The sequence below is a fragment of the Podarcis bocagei genome (genome assembly GCF_964188305.1).
Source record: "Podarcis bocagei genome assembly, chromosome: 17".
Classification (NCBI taxonomy): domain Eukaryota; kingdom Metazoa; phylum Chordata; class Lepidosauria; order Squamata; family Lacertidae; genus Podarcis; species Podarcis bocagei.
The window spans coordinates 41356491-41376690 of record NC_138143.1 but is presented as its reverse complement, the minus strand read 5'-3'; the positions used below and the strand labels follow the sequence as shown (position 1 = coordinate 41376690).

Genomic DNA, 20200 nt, shown 5'->3' with positions numbered 1-20200 from the left:
GATGAAGCAACTATGAAAGCTGTAAGGTTCTGCAAGAGAAGTTATAGATTCAATTTTACAACGCCACTACCAAATAATTTGTTTTCAAAACAAAAGTTGCATGGTTTACTTCTAATGATTAAAAATCTGCATCATAATGGAGATTATGTAGTCCAGGTGATAATCAGGGTTCACACATCTTGTTCTTTCAAATGCAAGTGTACAAGTAGCATGAACTACAGGAGACACTGCTGATATGTCCTTCGGGTTTATTATTTTGTGAAAAAGCAGCAGCATCCTTACATCTCACATCATCCAGAAAAGAGAGACAAGACCGTCAGATTCCTAGCTAAGTAGCATTTATGATGCTTAACTTTGTAATAGCTGTAGGGCTTGAAACAGTGCCTTGCAGAAATTTCTACAGGGAATTCTGTAACTGTGTCACCACTGAAGGTGGACTCAAAGCGAGAAGACCTTAGAACACTGTATCTTTTCCTCCAAGCCACTCCAACACACATAACTGAAGGAATTGCTGAGAACTTGGCAGAGATCAGATTCAAACACGGTTCAGAGATCTCTTGGGAAAATGGCATTCGCTGGGGGTGGGAGAGAAACCCTTGAAATCAAGAGGGGGGGAGAGATCTATGCTCATGTTCATAAATCAACTTTTCCACTGGACTGATGCTTAAATACACAGCACATTGCGACGAGAGTTTAGATTGCGCGTGTCCTTGCAAATACCATTGTAAAAAAATAGCAGAGGTGGGAGGAAACTCCTCTCTCTGATCTCTCTGAATAGGCTGGGTCAGCTCAGAATGTACGGCAAGCAGCATCTCATGAGGCTGGGAAACCAGAAAGGGCAGAGCTGCAGAGTCAGAGGTCTGGAGAAGACGGATAGGAATAATACGATCCATTTTCCTACAAAGAGAGATCGAGAGACAGAGATGACATGGCACAGTGAATACACATGTAAAACACAAATCAAATCTTCCTAAATCTTGCTGAATGAAAAATCTGTCCCAGAATTGGGCAATCTTCCCTTCCTTTCAAGGAACATTTTCTCCAAGGGAATCTGTGGAAGTGGACATGTCAGCCATGTGCAGGGCCACCACTCTGACTCTGAAGGTAGCCACCATCCCAAATGTTTCTCTCAAGGATCTTTAACCGCCCCCCCCCCACACCCCGCAAAAACTTCACTAACTCACACAGAGGGAAAGCTTTTGAAAGAGTGGATCTACAGTCGTACCTTGGTTGTCGAACGCCTTGGTACTTGGGACGTTTTGGCTCCCGAATGCCGCAAACCTGGGAGTGTTCCAGTTCGTGAATATTTTTTGGAAGCCGAATGTCTGGCGCGGCTTCCGATTGGCTGCAGGAAGCTCCTGCAGCCAATCCGAAGCCGTGCCTTGGTTTTCGAATTGTTCTGAGAGTCGAATCAAGAGAAGTCCCACTGCCCTTCTGAGAAAAAACCACCCACCCATTATATATAAGTGTCTGGTGATTTCTCTTTCAGTGTATCTGAAGAAGTGTGCATGCACACGAAAGCTGATACCCAGAACAAAACTTAGTTGGTCTCTAAGGTGCTACTGGACATTTTTTATTTTTTTTGTAATTTTTTGTATTCTCATACAGTCATTCTCATGTTTGTAACAAAGGTAGTAATCTAAACGTTGAAAAAAGTAACATAAGAATTGACCTACTGAACAATACAGTGTAATCTGCTGGGGGCTGGCTTATAAATCTTTCCCACACAAACTTTATGGTAGACTTGCAAAAAATCATGAGATTGTGAGTAAGGAAGCCCACAAACTTAGTTTAGGCAAACTTGGAAGGAAAGAACTAGGCGATGGAACAAGTTAAAGAGTGGGGGAAGATTTTCTCTTGGCATACAACTTTAAGGAGTCTATTGCACAAACCAGAAGCTAGGATTTTAGAGGACATGTGCCTTATAACAGAAGCCATGATAAGCTGCTTCATGGCTATTGGGTGCTTTTCTCCTCCTCAGCCCCCAGTGTACTGCAGATCATGCTCTCTTCAACAATCTTTTGAAAGTGAGGACTTAACTCAAGATGATTTAAGTACCACATATGTCAAACATTTCATGATAAGCATTCCTCTTTGTTCCATATACCAGCTGCTGCCTGTGGGCTTCTCAGAACTGCACAACACCTAAACCAATATTCACTTCAGTTTTACTAAGGTAGTGTAGCTAAAGCTCTTTCCGTTAGAGAAAATGCTTCAAGCCTTTCACAGATTTAGTTAGTTTCCAAGCTTTTTCTTGTTTCCAAAGCAATCCCCTCAGATTTCTTTTAAATCAGGCGGAAGGAAAGCTCCCCCCACCCCCACCCCCACCCCCCGGTTTGCTGTATGCAGCTGCTTCCATACAGACTAGAAACAGAAGCAAACACTCAGTAGTGCCTGAAGCCACCTACCCTAGTATCATATTCAAGAACAAACGGGGGAAAGTCAATTTGTTCAGGTGGAATGGCTGCGAACAACTGTTGGAGGCTTTCCACGTGGTGGATTTTGTCCTTTAGTCCTGAGACGGTAAAGGTTGTGAAAAACCACGTTGAAACCTAATAGACAAGAATGGGAAATAAATGTTACCAGAAAAACTGTCAATAACTGCCCAGAGTCTCAATCTTAACAATCTAGCAATTCCTTCACCATTTCAGCAGACAAAGGTAAAAGTGTGTGCACAATTCAGATTGCTAGTTTAGCAATGTTAATATAGCATTCTGTAAGACTACTGTTGTTGTTGTTGTTAGTAATTACTCACCCTTCACCCTAGGGGCAGGTATCTAAATGGCTTGGGTGAAAAGCTTGAAAGAGCTAACCAATCCAAATGACAGTGGTCCTGATTCCTATCTTGCTACGTAATTAGTCAGCTCATGTTATAGAAGAAGCATGCAAAGGACTTGTACAAACTGATTATGCCCCATATTTTGGGATCCCACACATTCACTACAACCGAACCCACTACAATGTACAATTTCCCCGTTGAGTAGGGCATACTTCACCTTTGAGCGAAACGTTGGATGGACAAAGTACAGGGCCTTCAGATTTTTTTTGTACCTAGGTTAACAACAAGAGCAGTAAACGTCTCAAGTTTTAAATGAACATTTGCAGAAATCAAACAAGTTCTTAGCAATCTGCTCCATGTAAAAAAGGGCACTTGTTTCAACCCGCAACTTATTAATGTATGTGCAGCACTGACCTGAATTGTTTCTGTGGGAAAGCTCTACAGAGACAATGAGTAGTCTCATGACAGCTGACATGCTTTTTTCATAAAGCCAAGGAAGCTTATTCTAGCAGCCCAAAGGTGCTGTGTCACACGAGTGACTGGGCATATTATGAAACTAAGCCTCCCGTACTCATTGAACACACTGTGTCTCCATGCCCACTCCCTTTTAAAATAGTTTCTTTGTGATGCTTTTTGATCCAAAAGGGAAGTAAGGAGAAAGGCTTTGGGGCCTTTCCGAGTTATACTTACTTGGCATCGACAATGTCAGAGAGTTTTTTTAGGAAATCGGAATCTAGGTGATTGTAGATATTAGTGAGCGTGTGGAAATACACAATGACATATTCCTTCATTACAATGTGGTCCATTACATGAATGAAGTACAAGAGTGCCTGGAGAAAGAGAAAAGTCACAAATGTCAGATTTCAGCAGAGGACTGCAGCACCTATCCTTGCATGAGTAATACGGCTAAAAGCAGAGCAAACTTTAGGGGGAGCGAGGAAAAAGTTCTTTCAAACTTTTTGAATATGCAGCACTTACATATGAGAACAGATTCTCTCAAGAAAGAAAAAAGTGAACGCTTCACAATAAATTCTTCCCCAACAAAAGATGCCATTCCTTTCTCACCCAAAACAAATCCTGAGTTATCATGAACAAAGTGGTAGGCTTGAACCAGAAGCTTCAATTTCCCCTTATTTATTTTATTTATTTATTGAGTTTATATACTGGCCTATACCTGGAGGTCTCAGAAACATCAAAATATACAAAACAAAAACAAAAACATTAACCCAATAACCCCCCTCCCCCAAAAAGAGCCACATTTTAAAAGGGTATAGGATGTTGATCAGGTCAACCAAAGGTCTGGTTAAAAATGGAACGTTTTGCCTGGCGCCTAAAGGTGTATAATGAAGGTGCCAGGCAAACTTCCCTGGGGAGAGCATTCCACAGATGGGGAGCCACTGCAGAGAAGGCCTGTTCTCGTGTTGCCACCCTCTGAACCTCTAGAGGAGGAGGCACATGAAGAAGGGCCTCAGAAGGTGATCTCAAGGTCCGGGTAGGTTCATATGGAAAGAGGCGGTCCTTGAGGTATTGCAGTCGTGAGCTGTTTAAGGCTTTATATGTCAAAACCAGCACTTTGAATTGGGTCCAGAAACTAACTGGTAGCCAGTGCAGTCGGACCAGGATCGGTGTAAGATGCTCAAACCGTCTTGCTCCAGTGAGCAAACTGGCTGCTCAACTCTCACTAGCTGAAGTTTCCGAACCGCCTTCAGAGGCAGCCCTGCATATAACGCAGCCTTAACCATGAAGTCTACTGGCCGGTCACTACCTGTGGAGAAATGCTTTGTATATGCCTGTTTACGTCTGCAAAAAGATCTGTCAACATACTAATGACAGCCAGTTCTATTACCCTTTCCCATCTAACTTAGGTGAAGTAATGGAAATGCTGGTGGAATTGTACTCCCAGTTAAAGACCAGGTCCAGAGCTGCTCTTAGCCTGGCCTTATCGGATATGTTAATGTGTTTTGAATTGAAATGAATTGTCATGTGCTCTGGAAATCCTCTTAGGGATGAAGAGCAGGATATAAATGTACAAAAGAATAAATAAATCTGTATCCAAAGAGAAATTTACTATTTAATCACCAATAATTTTTATGTTTGTTAGGATCTCACCTTCTCCATGTCTATTAGAGTTACAGGAATATTCCTTCCAACCACTGCCATTACTGTACGACCACAGTTATCAACACCTACAAATAGAATGAAAATCAGAAACTTTTAAAGGTTTCTTTAACTTTAAAGTCCCCCACTTCTGTGAGCAGAAATATAGCTCAGCCTAAAATCTGGTAGTTCAGAAACACATGGTTTTAGCAATGAGGGAGCAATACTATTAAATTAATTATTAGCTTTCACTTCATAGGGCACTGTTTCAAGGGCCACAGTTGTCTGGGACTGTATAGGTCATGGGTAGGCAAACTAAGGCCCAGGAGCTGGATCCGGCCCAATCGCCTTCTAAATCCGGCTTGCAGATGGTCCGGGAATCAACATGTTTTTACATGAGTAGAATGTGTCCTTTTATTTAAAATGCATCTCTGGGTTATTTGTGGGGCCTGCCTGGTGTTTTTACATGAATAGAATGTGTGCTTTTATTTAAAATGCATCTCTGGGCTATTTGTGGGGCATAGGAATTCATTTTTCTTTCTTTCAAAATATAGTCCAGTCCCCCACAAGGTCTGAGGGACAGTGGACTGGCCCCCTGCTGAAAAAGTTTGCTAACCCCTGGTATAGGTCATGCTCCTTGTTTTAAGCCCTTTTCAGGTCTATGGCCATCCTCTACTGAAGGACTTATGAGTTTCTTGTATGACTTTTTGCCAATCTTTGACTAAGTCAATTTATTTATGTGTACAAAATTAAAAATAATTTTCAAAGGCTGGATTCTCCTGTACAGTGTAGCATTAAGACATGGAGACTTCCTTTTATCACAGTATATCTTCATTGCAATATATTCAACAAGGAAGAGTTAAGGGGCAATTAGAATTTGCAACCTTGAACTCACCAGTTTGGTATAAAGCTTTAAGGGACGCAATATCAGACAGGTCTTCTGCTCTTGCTCGACAAAGCCAGCGATTGTAACTGGAAGGCAACCACATAAGGTTTCAGAACTTGGACTGATCTGGTTGTCATGTTTAGCTATCAAAGACCACCTCCAGAGACATATTATTAGACAAATACAGCAAACAAACCTGTCATACTTCTCACATGATAAGTAATTTCGTTGTAAGTAATTTCGTTGTCCCCGAGAGGGGGCAATGACAATAAAGATATTATTATTATTATTATTATTATTATTATTATTATTATTATTATTATTATTATTATTATGTTATACGATGTCATAATCCAAAAGGAAAACGCAAATGGAGCAGTGTGGGATTAAGTTGGAAATAATTAAACAAAAATAAGCAGCTGAGCTGCTGTCTTTCCATTAAAAAGCACAGAAGCTATGTCTAAAGCTCCCAGCACAAGAGGAAAAATTCCCCATGTGTTTCTCAATCTGCTAAAATACACCACGCATAGTGTAACAGCTCCCAGGCATATAGAACTGAAGTTCAAAACACAATGAATCACAATAGGAACAGTCATCTGCAATAACTTCTTACTTTCTCTGATGCTGCTTTTGTAGTGCTGCCTCTGAGAGCTGCCCTTGAAGGATAAGACGCCTCTGTTTATCAACATCTCCCTCCATGCGGGCAAAAGCATGGGAACCAATAAATGAAAAGTCTGCTTCCAGGCCTTCCTCATCAGAATTATCTGCCAAAGATGTGCAAGAACAATGAAGTAACTGTCCAAAGTAGAGCCACAATACAAGTCCAGTCCAGGAAAACAATGAGACTTAATGGACAGGAGATAGAGAGAGATTATATTGCATTGCATTATGAATTCATCAGTAACTCTTTCTGCAAAGCAAGCAAGTGGATGAAGTGTGGCACTCAGAGTTCACCATATGGCAAGCATCAAGTATGTCAGCTAGGCATAATTGTTCAGAGCCAAAACAGAACACTGAACATGTGAGTGCACTTTCTTGAAGATAGGAGGCATTCTGTGAAGTCTTAGCCAAGCCTTAATTACAGAACTTGCATGTATATATTAAGAAAGCCTAGGGAAGATGGAACCTGGAGGCAGCCCAGCACTACCTTATGAAAGCTGACATTTGGATAGGACTGGAACCATCATGACCATGTGCTCCTAATCCAGAGATGGTCCATTCCCTGATCCTCCACCAAAGCAATCAGGGCAGTTTCTGCTCCAAAGCCAGATTGGGATGGATATAAATAACTTCTGCCAGGAGGTTGATGAGCCACCAACTGCGTCTGGACCAGACTTAATAATGGTATAATGGAATTTCCAGTCATGGAAATCTGATGAAGCTACTGTCATGGAAGAAGCAAGACTGCTCTTCTAAGACTTCATGGATAGCCTTTCACACACAGGTTTGTGCTGGTTTTTACTCACAAGGTTTCCAAGCTGGATAAATAGATCTCTACCACGGATGTCTATTTCACATTTCTTTTTTAAAACCCACCTTCTGGTTTTTGTGTTGTTTTTAACCATTTTTAGTTGTTTCATTATTGTTTTGTACTTGATATGCGTTTGTGTGCATGCCTAAGGTGATGTAGAAGAACAACAAGTGATGTATGTTCTGAGACTGCCCTCTTCCTCCTCTTCAGTGGTAACTGACTGGTGTCAGGCATATGGATCTTGATGGCGGAGAAGAGGTAAAGATCAACAGGAGGTCAGTCAAGCCCTGCATCTAAAGCTCCAGTCTCCCACCAAAAATCTAGCTCTATTGGCAAAAAGGAGAGGAAAACTGGATGAGGACTCTGCCCACAGCAGTGAGGAGAGGACAATTCAGGCCAAGTTGTGCCTCTGAACACTGATGAAAGGAGTCACTTTTCATTAGATGCCTTCCTCTGACAAGGAATGACTGGGTCTGCTTTTATGGGGAAATAATAAAATACTGTATTTCCAGGGGGTTTCCCCTCCACAGAAGATCTGAAAGCTTTAAGTGTGCTATACACTTACACAGATCCAGAGCCACAGAAAATTTGCTCCCAGGCATCAGAAGCCGAAACAGAGTCAAAGGGCAGGAGCTAATCCTATCTTATATCAGCTTCACAGACAATTCGCTTGACCTTGTTCTCACCCATTCAGCTACAAATGGAAAAGCAGTTATAGTTTGAATACCTATCTCTCCCCATGTCTTGAGGAAAACTACATTAGCTCTGTAGATGATGTCTATCCTAACTCTGCAGAAGGCTCTCTGGACACACTCTGCAAACTCACCCTCAGAAACACCTGGCTTTTCACTAATTCTGATCTGACGCTCTGGCACGACCGGCTCCCCTTCAGCATTGCCAATATCAACAGGAAGAAAAGGCAAGGACTTTTTCTCCTCTTCTAGAGACCTTGGGAAATACAGAGGCAGCAACTTCTGATAAGTATCCTGGAAAAAAGGGAAAGTTTGAGAATGCTTTAGATCTCTAGTTTTCAAGGCAAGTTGAAAATAGGTCACAAAGATAATTAAATGCCCCCTAGTATTCTTTTACATGGTAGATCATGATAGCACCACACTGACTGGTTAGTCAAGATCTACAGTTCTCCCACATGTGGAACAAAGTTGCAACCTCCATCGTTTTTCTTTCAACATCTGACATATGCAGAAAGGTTAGGATGTAGAGAATAAGTTTTAATACAAGTTTGAAACAATAAATCTATTCACTTATCTCCATCCTATCCTTATGCCCTAATGCTAGGGATGGGGAACCTGTGGATTTGATGTGCAGTAGAGTCCAATAGATGGATCCCTACAAGCCTTTCATCCTTTTCTTATGCAGCAACATTTTGTGGAAGGCAGGTGCCAGAATTCTGCTTCCAGAGTGCAGCAGAATACTTGCTGTGGCAAGCAAAGTAAGCTTCACCCAGCTATGAACAGCTGTGCTGTGTTCTGGAAGTGCTAAGAAGGGATCAACTTCAGCCCTTAACCCTTCCCCAAATTGCTTTGGAAGCACAGGTGTACCATAAACCTCCCACCTCCCTTTCTAGCTTCAAGCTGAAGTGCAGAGCCCAGGCTTGTGTCTCTGCTTCCAAGGAACATAGAGCACCTCACAAGCACAGAATCAAAGGAAGCTCCCACTGCCATCTCCACCTCTGAGCTGGAGAGGGGTGTGTGAGTTTGTTGGCTTGGTTCCACCCTTTTGGAGCACTGGGAATGTATCTTTAAGTGCAGAGCCAAATCAAAACCCCAGCACTTTTGTCCAGCTCCAGCACTAGAGCTGTGGCAGTGAATACGGGATTGCCCCAAACTTCATGCTGCAATTTGGAAAAGTGGCCTTGGGGGAGGAAATGGGTCCTGGCAGCCACACAGGGTAACTTTCAAGATTAGTACTTTGCACACGTAAATTGCACAGATGAGATGGAGGCTATTTAGAAGAACTGTGAAACTGCAACTTGGGAGTATGTTTGTCTCAAGGAATAAGAAGGTATTGATACCAAGCTTCTCGTGTACCTTTCAACGAGAAGTTAATCGAATCACTGGAGTGGAGAGCAGTAAATAGAGATCAAGGCACGAGGGTTTTGGGACTGGGTTAGCTCAGCAGCACAGCAATGCCTACAGACATAAACAGAGTACTTTACATACCTCTTCAAGTTCAGACACTGCAAACACCACTTTTTCAAGAGTTTCCCCGTGAACCTCTAAAAATCGCCGGACGGTTCCTGCAATTGGGGGGGGGGAGGAAGAGGGAGAAATCAACAAAACGAGAAGAAACAGACACCCATGTTGATGGAAAATATAAGACTACCCTTTTCTATGCCATTATTTAATGTTATTAATTGATCTAATTTAATTAGTTATTTTGCCCATCCTTGTTGACCACATATACTGTGGTAGTGTTTGGGTTTCCTGACAATAATAGCTTTGGGTTTGGGATTTCGTTTTCTCAGTCTCAATGAATGCCTTTCCCAGAAGAATGCTGTACATAGGAAAACAAGTACCTATAGCCCTTAGTGAAACTTGTGTGAAAGTCCTTTACAACTCCTTCATTTTACTTCACCACAAGGGCTGTTGTAAAACATTAGAATTGTTTTCTCTAATTGAAAAGACAGTTGCACTTTTCAATGTATGGACAGCCGGTTGCAACTTAGTCTTAAGGGAAGTGGAGCAGGGGATTGGAGAGGGCCTTTGCAGTCAGAATATTGCAATATAGTCCCCACTTCAGTAATTATGTTTTGAATTGGGCTGTAGGGAGTTCAACCACACATTACCATCTTTCTCAACCTATTTCAACATAGCACCACATCAAGACAGCTGTGCCGCCAACTGCAAATAAAGGCAGACTGCATTCCTAGCAACCAAAAGGGGAAGTCACCTGCCTCACTGTTTTACTAGTTCCTCAAATTTCAACTTGCATATTCTTATAGTTTCTACACTATGACAACTTAAGTCATGGGTAGGCAAACTAAGGCCCGGAGGCCGTATCTGGCCAAATCGCCTTCTAAATCTGGCCCACGGATGGTCCGGGAATCAGCGTGTTTTTACATGAGTAGAATGTGTGCTTTTATTTAAAATGCATCTCTGGGTTATTTGTGGGGCATAGGAATTCATTCATTCCCCCCCCTAAAAATATAGTCCAGTCCCCCACAAGGTCTGAGGGACAGTGGACTGGCCCCCTGCTGAAAAAGTTTGCTGACCCCTGACTTAAGTGAAAGCTTTGCAACTGAAGACCTAAGGTGGCTTAGATTAACATGTATTTCCCTATGAACCCTTTGCCACAGCCCTCTAGTCCCAATATTCAACTGCAACTAAGCCTAAATATATATGACCAAAATAATCACAAATCCTGCTCTGTTGTTCTTAGCAAAGCACAATGCATGTAGATGAAGCTGCATATCCAGCAAAGATCCTTTCAAGGCGACTTACGCAGCGCTATGTGGGTAGCATCCACTAAAGGGTAACCTCGTTTCACCGTGTTTATCACACAGAATCCGACTGAGGACATCGCTTGCTCCCTGCAGCCAGAAGGATAATGAAAAGCGTAAGCATCACAAGCAAATCAATGCAACTGATGTCATAGCAGGATCATGTCAGCTTATTCTGTGTGAATAGGCTGCATTTGTTGTAGTGGTCCAACAGTGGTCATTAAAACTACCGGAGCAACACCAAATTTGGAATCAAATAGTAAAAAGGATTCACAGAGATGGCTTAATCCATAATAGGTGCCCATGACTAACATGATTGTGGATGTTTATACTTTTGCTTCATGCTGTGGATAGATTTTGCTCTCCAAAAGCTTTTAAGAGCGGGAAGAGATTCTATTGAAATTTTCACAAAACCCCCACTGCTCCTAATAGCTGTTATAACAGCTCTTGACAAAGGAGGTTTAAGTGTTTTCTGTATCATTGGATGTTTTATATTTGCTGGTTACTTCTTAAGACATGGTTTTCAGATCACAGGCAGGAGCTATAGTGTAAACTATGCCAAAAGATGTGAAGATTGGATCACATTTTACTGTTTCAAAGAGCATAAACAGTTTAGACAAAGATGATGTAGCCCTAGAGCTCGCCTAGGTTTACAACTGAGGAGGCTGTAACGCTGAAGGTCCCATACCTCCCAACATGTAATTTTGCACACAAACCCATAGTTTTAGATGTGAGACACCTAACAAACCAATATTCTGCACAGGACAAGAAAGACAGTGCTTGTGATCTTAAACAAATTTTCAGACATCGGGCAAGACAAAAAACCACATAGAGCTGCCACCATTCACCACTATTCCACCTCACAAAGATAAAATCCACATGAAGACACCGTAGAAGTCTGCAAAACATGTCTGGGGTTATATCAGATAGGAGATGTGTTAAGCAGGTTAGCAATAGAAAAGATGGTGAAAAGGAAACAGTAGAATTTTTTAGTAAATGATGTCAGTTTGCATCCTTAATCTAATAGTCATTCTCTGAACTGATCCTCAGTTGCAATTTATTATGTTATTTATTTACAGACCACTTATAAACACCATCTCCAACTCCTCAAAAGATTCCATCAACGGTGTCTGAAAAATTTCACACTTCACTTGGGAAGACAGGCGAACTAATGTCAGTGTACTGGAAGAAGCAAAGATCACCAGTGGCGAAGTGATGATTCTTCAACATCAACTTTGTCAGACTGGTCATGTTGTGTGGATGCCCGAGTATTGTCTTCCAAAGCAACTACTCTATTCCAAACTCAAAAATGGAAAGCATAATGCTGGTGGTCAGCAAAAGAGGTTTAAAGACTCTCTCAAGGAAAATCTAAAAAAAAAAAAGTAGTATAAACACCAACAACTGGGAAACACTGGCCTGCGAGAGCTCCAGTTGGAGAACAGCCTTTACCAAAGGTGTCATGGGCTTTGAAGTCACTCAAACTCAGGACGAAAGGGAGAAATGTGCTAAGAAGAAGGCATGCTCGGAAGGCACCCTCACCATGATCCCCTCCCACCCAGAAACCTATGTCCCACTGTGGAAGGATGTGTGGATCCAGAATTGGCCTCCACAGTCACGTAGACTCACTGCTATAAGGCTGTTCATGGAAGACAATCTTACTCGGCTACGAGTGATCGCCAGAGAAGAATTTATACTTAACAAGTGCTTTTGTAATAATAGTAATAGCAACAACAACAACAATAATGATACTTTTATTATTTATAACCTGCCCATCTGGCTGGGTTGCTCCAGCTACTCTGGGTGGCTTTGAACCCATATAAAAACATAAAACCAGGCCTTCCAATGCATTCTGTTCCTTGGAATGGCATGTAGTGCTTCTCATCATCTACCCCCATTACTAAGCAACTAATATTGGAATTTGGGGAACGGAAGAATCTAAAGCACGTGGAAAATATATGTTTGGATGAGGAGAGCCAGGGGATTAGATGTTGACATGTATACTTTCACAAGCTATCCAAGATGTTACGGTATGATAGCTAAGTTTATAAAACTTATTTCTTTACACTAGATATAGGTAGGTAGCTGTGTTAGTCTGCCGTAGTCAAAACAAAATAAAAAAATTCCTTCCAGTGGCACCTTAGAGACCAACTAAGTTTGTTATTGGTATGAGCTTTTGTGTGCATGCACACTTCTTCAGATACCTTTACACTAGTTACACATTCCAAAATTTTACATGCACTGTTGCTGTGTTTGTGTATGTGTTTGTGTATGTGTGTTTCACAAGGTACTTGCCTGTCACAAGCAGACACATGCTTACTTTGCAAGTTGCAGAATGTTGCGATAGCAGCTGTACAGGGAGCTTTCTGCTGCTGTCCTGTATCGACTTTTGTATTTGGGACCCACAGTGTGAATGATGAAACGGGCAGCTAGATTGAATCCTTTTGTCAGCTTTGCTTCTCCTGTCCGGCAGCCTATAGGAAAACAAAACAAAGCAGGATGAGCTAAGTAATATTGAAGCAATTGAAATATAAGGATTTTAGGCTTAGCACAGAGATCCTCTTTTACGGATGGATTTGGGAACACACAACAGCTCTCCATATTATATCCAAGCTTCCTGCCAAACCTAGGTAAGAGTAAAAAGCAGCATGCACAGCTGTGTAGCTGGGTACAGAGAAGTCTCAGTTAGACATAGAGATAAGCCATGGTTTGTTGACAGAACAAGTCGGTACAAGCCTTGGGTTCACACAACCCTACACTGGTGCAGGTAAAGGGGGAGGCGGAAGAGGAATCTGGAAGCTTTTGCTTCCATTTTTATTTTTAACTACCTGCAACTAAGTTTTGTCGAAATCTGACAGACCAACTTTATAAGCAATGGTCTGAGGCAGACCTAGTCTGGTAAATCACAACAAGTGTTGCAATATTTTATAAAGATCTGCCGTGAATGTTTTTCATGATTTATTCATATATCACCACCTATTCATTCTTGCATCGCTAATGGTCATTTTAAAGTTGCAGATGGGTAGCCGTGTTGGTCTGCTATAGTCAAAATAAAAAAATTCCTTCCAGTAGCACCTTAAAGACCAACTAAGTTAGTTCTTGGTATGAGCTTTCGTGTGCATGCACACTTCTTCAGATACACTCATGCACACGAAAGCTCATACCAAGAACTAACTTAGTTGGTCTTTAAGGTGCTACTGGAAGGAATTTTTTTATTTTGACTATGGCAGACCAACACGGCTACCTATCTGTAACTGGAACCATGGAAGGCACCACATTGAGCCGCATGAAATGGAAGTCCATGAGTGTATCTGAAGAAGTGTGCATGCACACGAAAGCTCATACCAAGAACTAACTTAGTTGGTCTTTAAGGTGCTACTGGAAGGAATTTTTTTATTTTGGTCATTTTAAAGAAATTTATTGCCTTGCTTATTTTATGAGGAAGTTCAGCTGTGCAATTTGTAATTTGAAGAGGGGGTGGGGGAAGGGGGAGGAGGAGAGAGACATACTTTGAATTCAGAAGCTATTCTCTAAATCAGATATTGTTGTAGGGGAAGAGTTTGGTTAGCCCTGTAAAATGGTACAGTAGTACACACAATGCACACAACAGTCGTTGATGTAGTTTATTTATAATTTACTCATGTTGTGGTTTTCTGTATGTAAACTCTTGGTACAGAATTGGGCTGCAAGTTTAATTCTTCCTCAGATATGTATTTTTTGTAACCTGAAACATTTATCAGTGACCAAATTCTCTGTTCAAAAAATCATCCCTCCAAATATTTGCTTCCATTACACCCAGTTGTGTTTTTATTAAATTAATTAGAAAGCTCAGTAAGAGGGCTCAGAATTAATTTCATATTTGTTGACAGTTGGAATAATTTTATACACAGCAAAGACAGCTCCATCCATCAAAGACCGGTATAATGAAGTAAGCAAATATGCATCAGTGACAAAATTAACTTAATATATCAGATTTAAAGAACAAAGTTAGAGACAAGATACCTTTTTGGTCAGCTGGAATAAATAGGGGTGATGGGCTAATTCCTGGTACAGCATACGATTGTGCAACGTTTTGAATTGCTTGTACTCTTGGTTACTTTGTAGAGTTATGTTTATCAGCTTCTAATTTTATTGTATTGTTACTTTTTATCACCTTTGTAGCTGATAAACTGAATTGTTACTATATAAGATAAATATATGAAAAATTAAAAAAAAAATTTAAAATATGCCAAACGTTTGTTTACTCTGTCTTATACATATGTAGCATGATCATTGTGTCAGACATGTTTTAACTTTACAGCATAGTTTGTTCATGGATTTTTTTTTACTGTGAAATGAACTTTTAAAACCAAAGTGCAGTCCCCTTTTTGGTTCAAGGGGAATGTTTTGAAGTCAATTGGATTAACTTTACTATACTTACCTTTGAGCTTCTGTAGCTCAGCTCTCAGGTCAGGTCCCGCATGTGTGCAGATACTATCAGAAACTGGGTTCTTGTCCGTGAGAGACTCATTGCTGGTGTTCACTATGGCTGTGCAGTTCAGCAGTGCTACATCCCCCCTCCTGAGGAAAAATCACCACCATTCAGCAGGCGGCAGAGAAGAAAACAGAAGCACAACACACACACAGGAAGCTCCTCAGAGCTGTTACATGGTTATTGCTGCATGGCTATAAAAGAGAACATACTTCATTAAGTTTTTCCCATCAGCTTTCTCCTAATATGTATTAAGAAGGCAGTAATAGAAGAATTTATATTTACGTCTCTGGTGAGTGCTCATGTTAGTCATGGAGTGCACAGTATGTCAATTTATCACTTTTCAGGAATTGAATACAATGGAAAGACATAACCTCATTTTCAATACAGTGGAACCTCGGTTTTCGAAAGTAATCCATTCTGGAAGACCGTTCGACTTTTGAAATGTTCAAAAACCAGGGATCAATGGGCAGTCGGCAGAATCCATTGAAAAATGGATAAACGCACCTCGGAAGCCAATTACTTCTGGGTTTGCGACGTTCGGCTTCTCAATTGTTCGGCTTCTGAGATGTTCAAAAACTGAGGTTCCACTGTGCTTACAAGTTAAGAGTTATGTAACCGTACAAAGGGAAATTAGAGAAGAGTTATTTGAACATCTTGCTCATGGAATTCAAAGGTTTAATACCAACTCTACACCAGGGATGGGGAATCTGTAGCCTTCCCGATGTTGTAGGGCAGAAACTCCTATCAGGCCTAGCAAGCATGGTGAGTTGTCAGGAATGAAGGAACTGTAGTCCTAAAACACCTGGAGGGCCATAGGGTCCTCTACCTCTGCTTTGTGCTCATTATTAGTACAGACTATACAGTTAAGAAGATTCAGGGCATTATACATCTATAGAACAGCAGAAATTTATATGCAAGTGATATCCACGTGACTTCATAACTGAATATTTTTAAGAAGAGGTTTCCGCTACACTTGGTTCAGAATGCAACAGCAAGGATGTTAACAGGCGCATGTCTATGGGATCATGTTACACCTATCTTGCAATATCGCCAGTGACTGACAATCTGCTTCTGGGCACAATTCAAAGTACTGGTGATGACCTTTAAAGCCCTAAATGACTTAGACCTGGGGCTGCCTCCTCCTATACCATTCATCCCACTCCCTAAAATCAAAAGCTGGTGCCTTTCTCTGCATCCCACATATTACAAGGCAAAGGTCATGGCTACAAGAGATACAGCCTTTTTCAGGGGCTGCACCAATATTGTCATCTCCAGTGCAGATGACTTCTTCTCTGGTCATTTTTAACCAGCTTGTAAATACTGTACATTTTTGTTCTGGCAGGTTTATCCATTTATTTTTATTAAACTTCTATGTGGTCTTTAGGACAAAAATCTCATGAAGGGTGTACAATGAAGAAAATACATCAAATGAAAATGGGAAAAGTCTCATTATAAACAACCAGCAATGACTACAACCAGCAATGGATAATTGGTCCCAGTATTTGTTACCACACTTTAAACACCTAAGACCTTAGAAAAATCTCTCTCTTCAAAGCACATTTAAAATATAACAGAGGCGGGGCCTGCTTAACTTTTGGGTTGTATTCGAAAGCCAGGGGGCTACTGCAGAAAAGTCCTCTCATGCCTGCTAGCCAGATAGATTTAGCTGACAGACATCTCAACAGCACCTTGGACATATTAGGATTATGGCATATGGATATAGTGTTTTGCCTAAAGTCATTTTTACCCATTATCACTGCTGTTGTTGCTTTGAAATGGACTTTTAATGTTGTGCTATTTTATTTGTTGCGCATTTTATATATTTTTATTATTATAGCTATTTTAAATAATTGTACTGTAGTCTGATTTTAAATTCTTGTAAATAAGTACATGAGTGTTAGAAGGGTGGAACAGAAACATTCATTTACTAAATGAAACAAATATGCTGAACTTCTTACCCGTTAAAGCAAATCTACCATATTTTTCGCCCCATAGGGCGCACTGGCCCATAGGGTGCACCTAGTTTTTTGGGGGGGGATAAAGAAATAAAGAGCTGCCCAAAGCCTGGGGCGCGCTGCACAGCGCGCCCCAGGCTTCGGGATGCAGGCAGCTCTCCGCAAGCCTGGGGAGACTGGCTCCCAAGGCTTGCGGATAGCTTCCTGAAGCCTGGAGAGCGAGAGGGGTCGGTGCGCATGGACCCCTCTCGCTCTCCAGGCTTCAGCGAAAGCCTGCATTCACCCCATAGGATGCACACACATTTCCCCTTCATTTTTGGAGGGGGAAAAGTGCGTCCTATAGGGCAAAAAATACGGTAATCAGTGTTCTACAAAAGTCAGTGCTCAGGATGTTTTTTTATTAAACCACCTCACCCGTGAATATCAGCCAAAGTTTAAACCAAAAAATCATTGAGTCACATAATGCCGAAGCATTTTATGTTAAAGAATGCAATTATTTCAAAATCATGATGCGCAAGCTTACCATAATATTATTTTTTCACTGATGTCTTTCCTATATGGGAAGGGTGAGCAAGCATCAACTTGAGTCTTTTCTACTGGAACTGAAGAGTTCAACTGATCAGCCACATAAAGATCAGCCCAGCCTTGCAAACCATCAATATCCACAAAGTTGGAAGGAGCCCCCAAAGGATCCATGGAAGGGATTGGCAATTGGTTCAGTTTACTTCATAAGCACTCTACACTCCTACTTGAGTCCTGCTGGTATTCTGGACACACCACAATCAGACACTCGGGCTCTTTGTTAAAAACGGAGATGAAAGTTCCTGTGAAAAAGCACATCAGTAAATCATTGTGCTGTGTGAGCTTGGAAAAAACAGATGTGTGTGTGTGTTTTGACAAAAGATTCCTTCATAATAAAATTGTAAGAACCCGAAGGGCACTTCCTTAGAGAAACGCTCATTCAGGGATGCACAGTTTTCCTCCCACATGATGCCATTTCAGGAATACTATTTACTCCTAGACTAGTCTCCAAGAAGCCCTTTAGGTGTTGCTCTCACAGAAGCAGAAAATGTAGTCCAGAAGCAGGTTTGCTGCTTCAGATTACAGGCAAGAGCCTGTATCATGGATGCTTTTGAATTCTGGTGCTGGAGGAGACTCTTGAGAGTCCCATGGACTGCAAGAAGATCAAACCTATCCATTCTGAAGGAAATCAGCCCTGAGGGCTCACTGGAAGGACAGATCCTGAAGCTGAGGCTCCAAGACTTTGGCCACCTCATGAGAAGAGAAGACTCCCTGGAAAAGACCCTGATGTTGGGAAAGATGGAGGGCATAAGGAGAAGGGGACGACAGAGGACGAGATGGCGGGACAGTGTTCTCGAAGCTACCAGCATGAGTTTGATCGAACTGCGGGAGGGAGTGGAAGACAGGAGGGCCTGGCGTGCTCTGGTCCAGGGGGTCACAAAGAGGCAGACACAACTAAACAACAACAATGGTCAAATGGGTGGAAATCTAAACGACTAAACAACAACAATCAGGCACTGAATTGCTGCCCTTCATCTATAGATCTCAGGGCAGTTCACAACACCAAAATAATAATAATAATAATAATAATAATAATAATAATAATAATAATAATAATAATATGTTTATGTTTATATTTATGCCTCTGTTTATGTTGTGAACCGCCCTGAGACCTGCGGTATGCATAGAGCGCTATGCAGATTTATTAAATAACCAGGATGGTGGCTGAGGATGATAATGATAATGTACGATTGGATTAATAATAGATAGACTAATAGGACATGAATTTGCTGAACCAATTTTTAAAAGGGATACAAAAATGGGAGACGTGAAAATAAGTTAATTAAAGAGGGGAAATTAAGAAAGAGGGAATTTTTGTTTTCTTTTATATGTGTTTTTTTCTTTTTCTGGTGTTTAATGTCTGTATTTTTGTACTTTGTATTTTTTTCTCTTTTTTGTATTTTTCTAAACCTTTCTATTGTTAAAACCTAATAAAATATTATTAAAAAACAACAAAATAATAATAATATGTTTATATTTATGCCTCTGTTTACGTTGTGAACTGCCCCGAGACAGATTTATTAAATAACAAGGATGATCAAACCTTTCGGGAAGCTTTTAATGTTTGATGTATTATAGTATTTTAATATTTTTTTGGAAGCCGCCCAGAGTGGCTGGGGAAGCCCAGCCAGATGGGCGGGGTATAAATAATAAATTATTATTATTATTATGGTGGCTGAGGATGGGAATGGAAGCGGCGCCCGGCGGGCCCGGAAGAGCCCTCGGCGGGTTCCTGAGGTAACTGAGGCGCGTGAGGGGAGAAGAGGAAGAAGAGGAGCCGTTAGGAAGCCCAGTGGGGGAGGGGAGGGGACGCGACGCGGCGGCGCTGACTGACTGACTGACTGAGGGAAGAAGGCGGCGGCGGCGGCCGCGGGGGACACTCACGGTCTCTGCTGCTGCTGCTGCTTCCGCCGCCCGTCCCGGCCCGGCGCCGCTGGGAGCAGCCCTCCTTCCTCTCCCTCACGCGACGGGGGAACGAAACACAAGGCGCCGCCGCCGCCTCCTTCCGGTCAACGCCCCGATCCGGCCCAAGCGCCACCTCGCCGCCGCTCTTTGGCCTTGGAGGGAGGAGGGAAGGGAGGGAGGGAGGTTGACAGCGAGGAACGAGCCACGCTGAGGCGACCGGAGGGGCCACCCCGGGGTCATCTAGACCGACCCCCTGCAAACGCGCGGGGGTCTCTCTCTCTCTCTGCGAAAGGAGCCCCCCCGGGACGTTTTGTTTCCGAGCCCCTCCTGAGGGGAAGGCGGAGCGCGCCATATTCGGCGTCGGCTTCGAATTCAAAATGGGGGCGGGGTGTGAGTTTGACTCGCCTGCTCCTTCAAGGAGGACTTTATGGCTGTTTTTATTATTGGTTGTTCGCCGCCCGGAGCCCGGCCTTGGCTGGGGAGGGCGGGGTATAAATAAAAATTATTATTATTATTATTATTATTATTATTATTATTATTATTATTATTATTATTATTTGTCCTGAATTCTACCCCTCCCCCCACCACCACAGG

General features: G+C 41.9%; 1 protein-coding gene across 3 annotated transcripts; it reads right to left on the bottom strand.

Moving 5' to 3' along the window:
* Positions 1–231: 231 nt before the first annotated feature.
* GDAP2 (ganglioside induced differentiation associated protein 2) lies at positions 232–19692 on the bottom strand. 3 transcript variants are annotated; one of them, XM_081176649.1, is made up of 14 exons: positions 19586–19692; positions 17643–17943; positions 15111–15250; positions 13011–13164; positions 10695–10783; positions 9414–9490; positions 8060–8219; positions 6376–6526; positions 5772–5848; positions 4889–4965; positions 3470–3609; positions 2997–3051; positions 2405–2552; positions 232–897 (listed from the first exon to the last, which is right to left on the bottom strand). In XM_081176649.1, exons 2-14 carry the CDS (start codon positions 17813–17815, stop codon positions 785–787), a joined length of 1554 nt encoding a protein of 517 aa, XP_081032775.1. In that variant the 5' UTR covers positions 17816–17943; positions 19586–19692; the 3' UTR covers positions 232–784. The 3 variants fall into 3 exon arrangements, with proteins under 3 accessions (XP_081032775.1, XP_081032773.1, XP_081032774.1); XM_081176647.1 differs by having other exon boundaries at positions 2409–2552; XM_081176648.1 differs by having other exon boundaries at positions 2409–2552; positions 19580–19683.
* Positions 19693–20200: the final 508 nt, after the last annotated feature.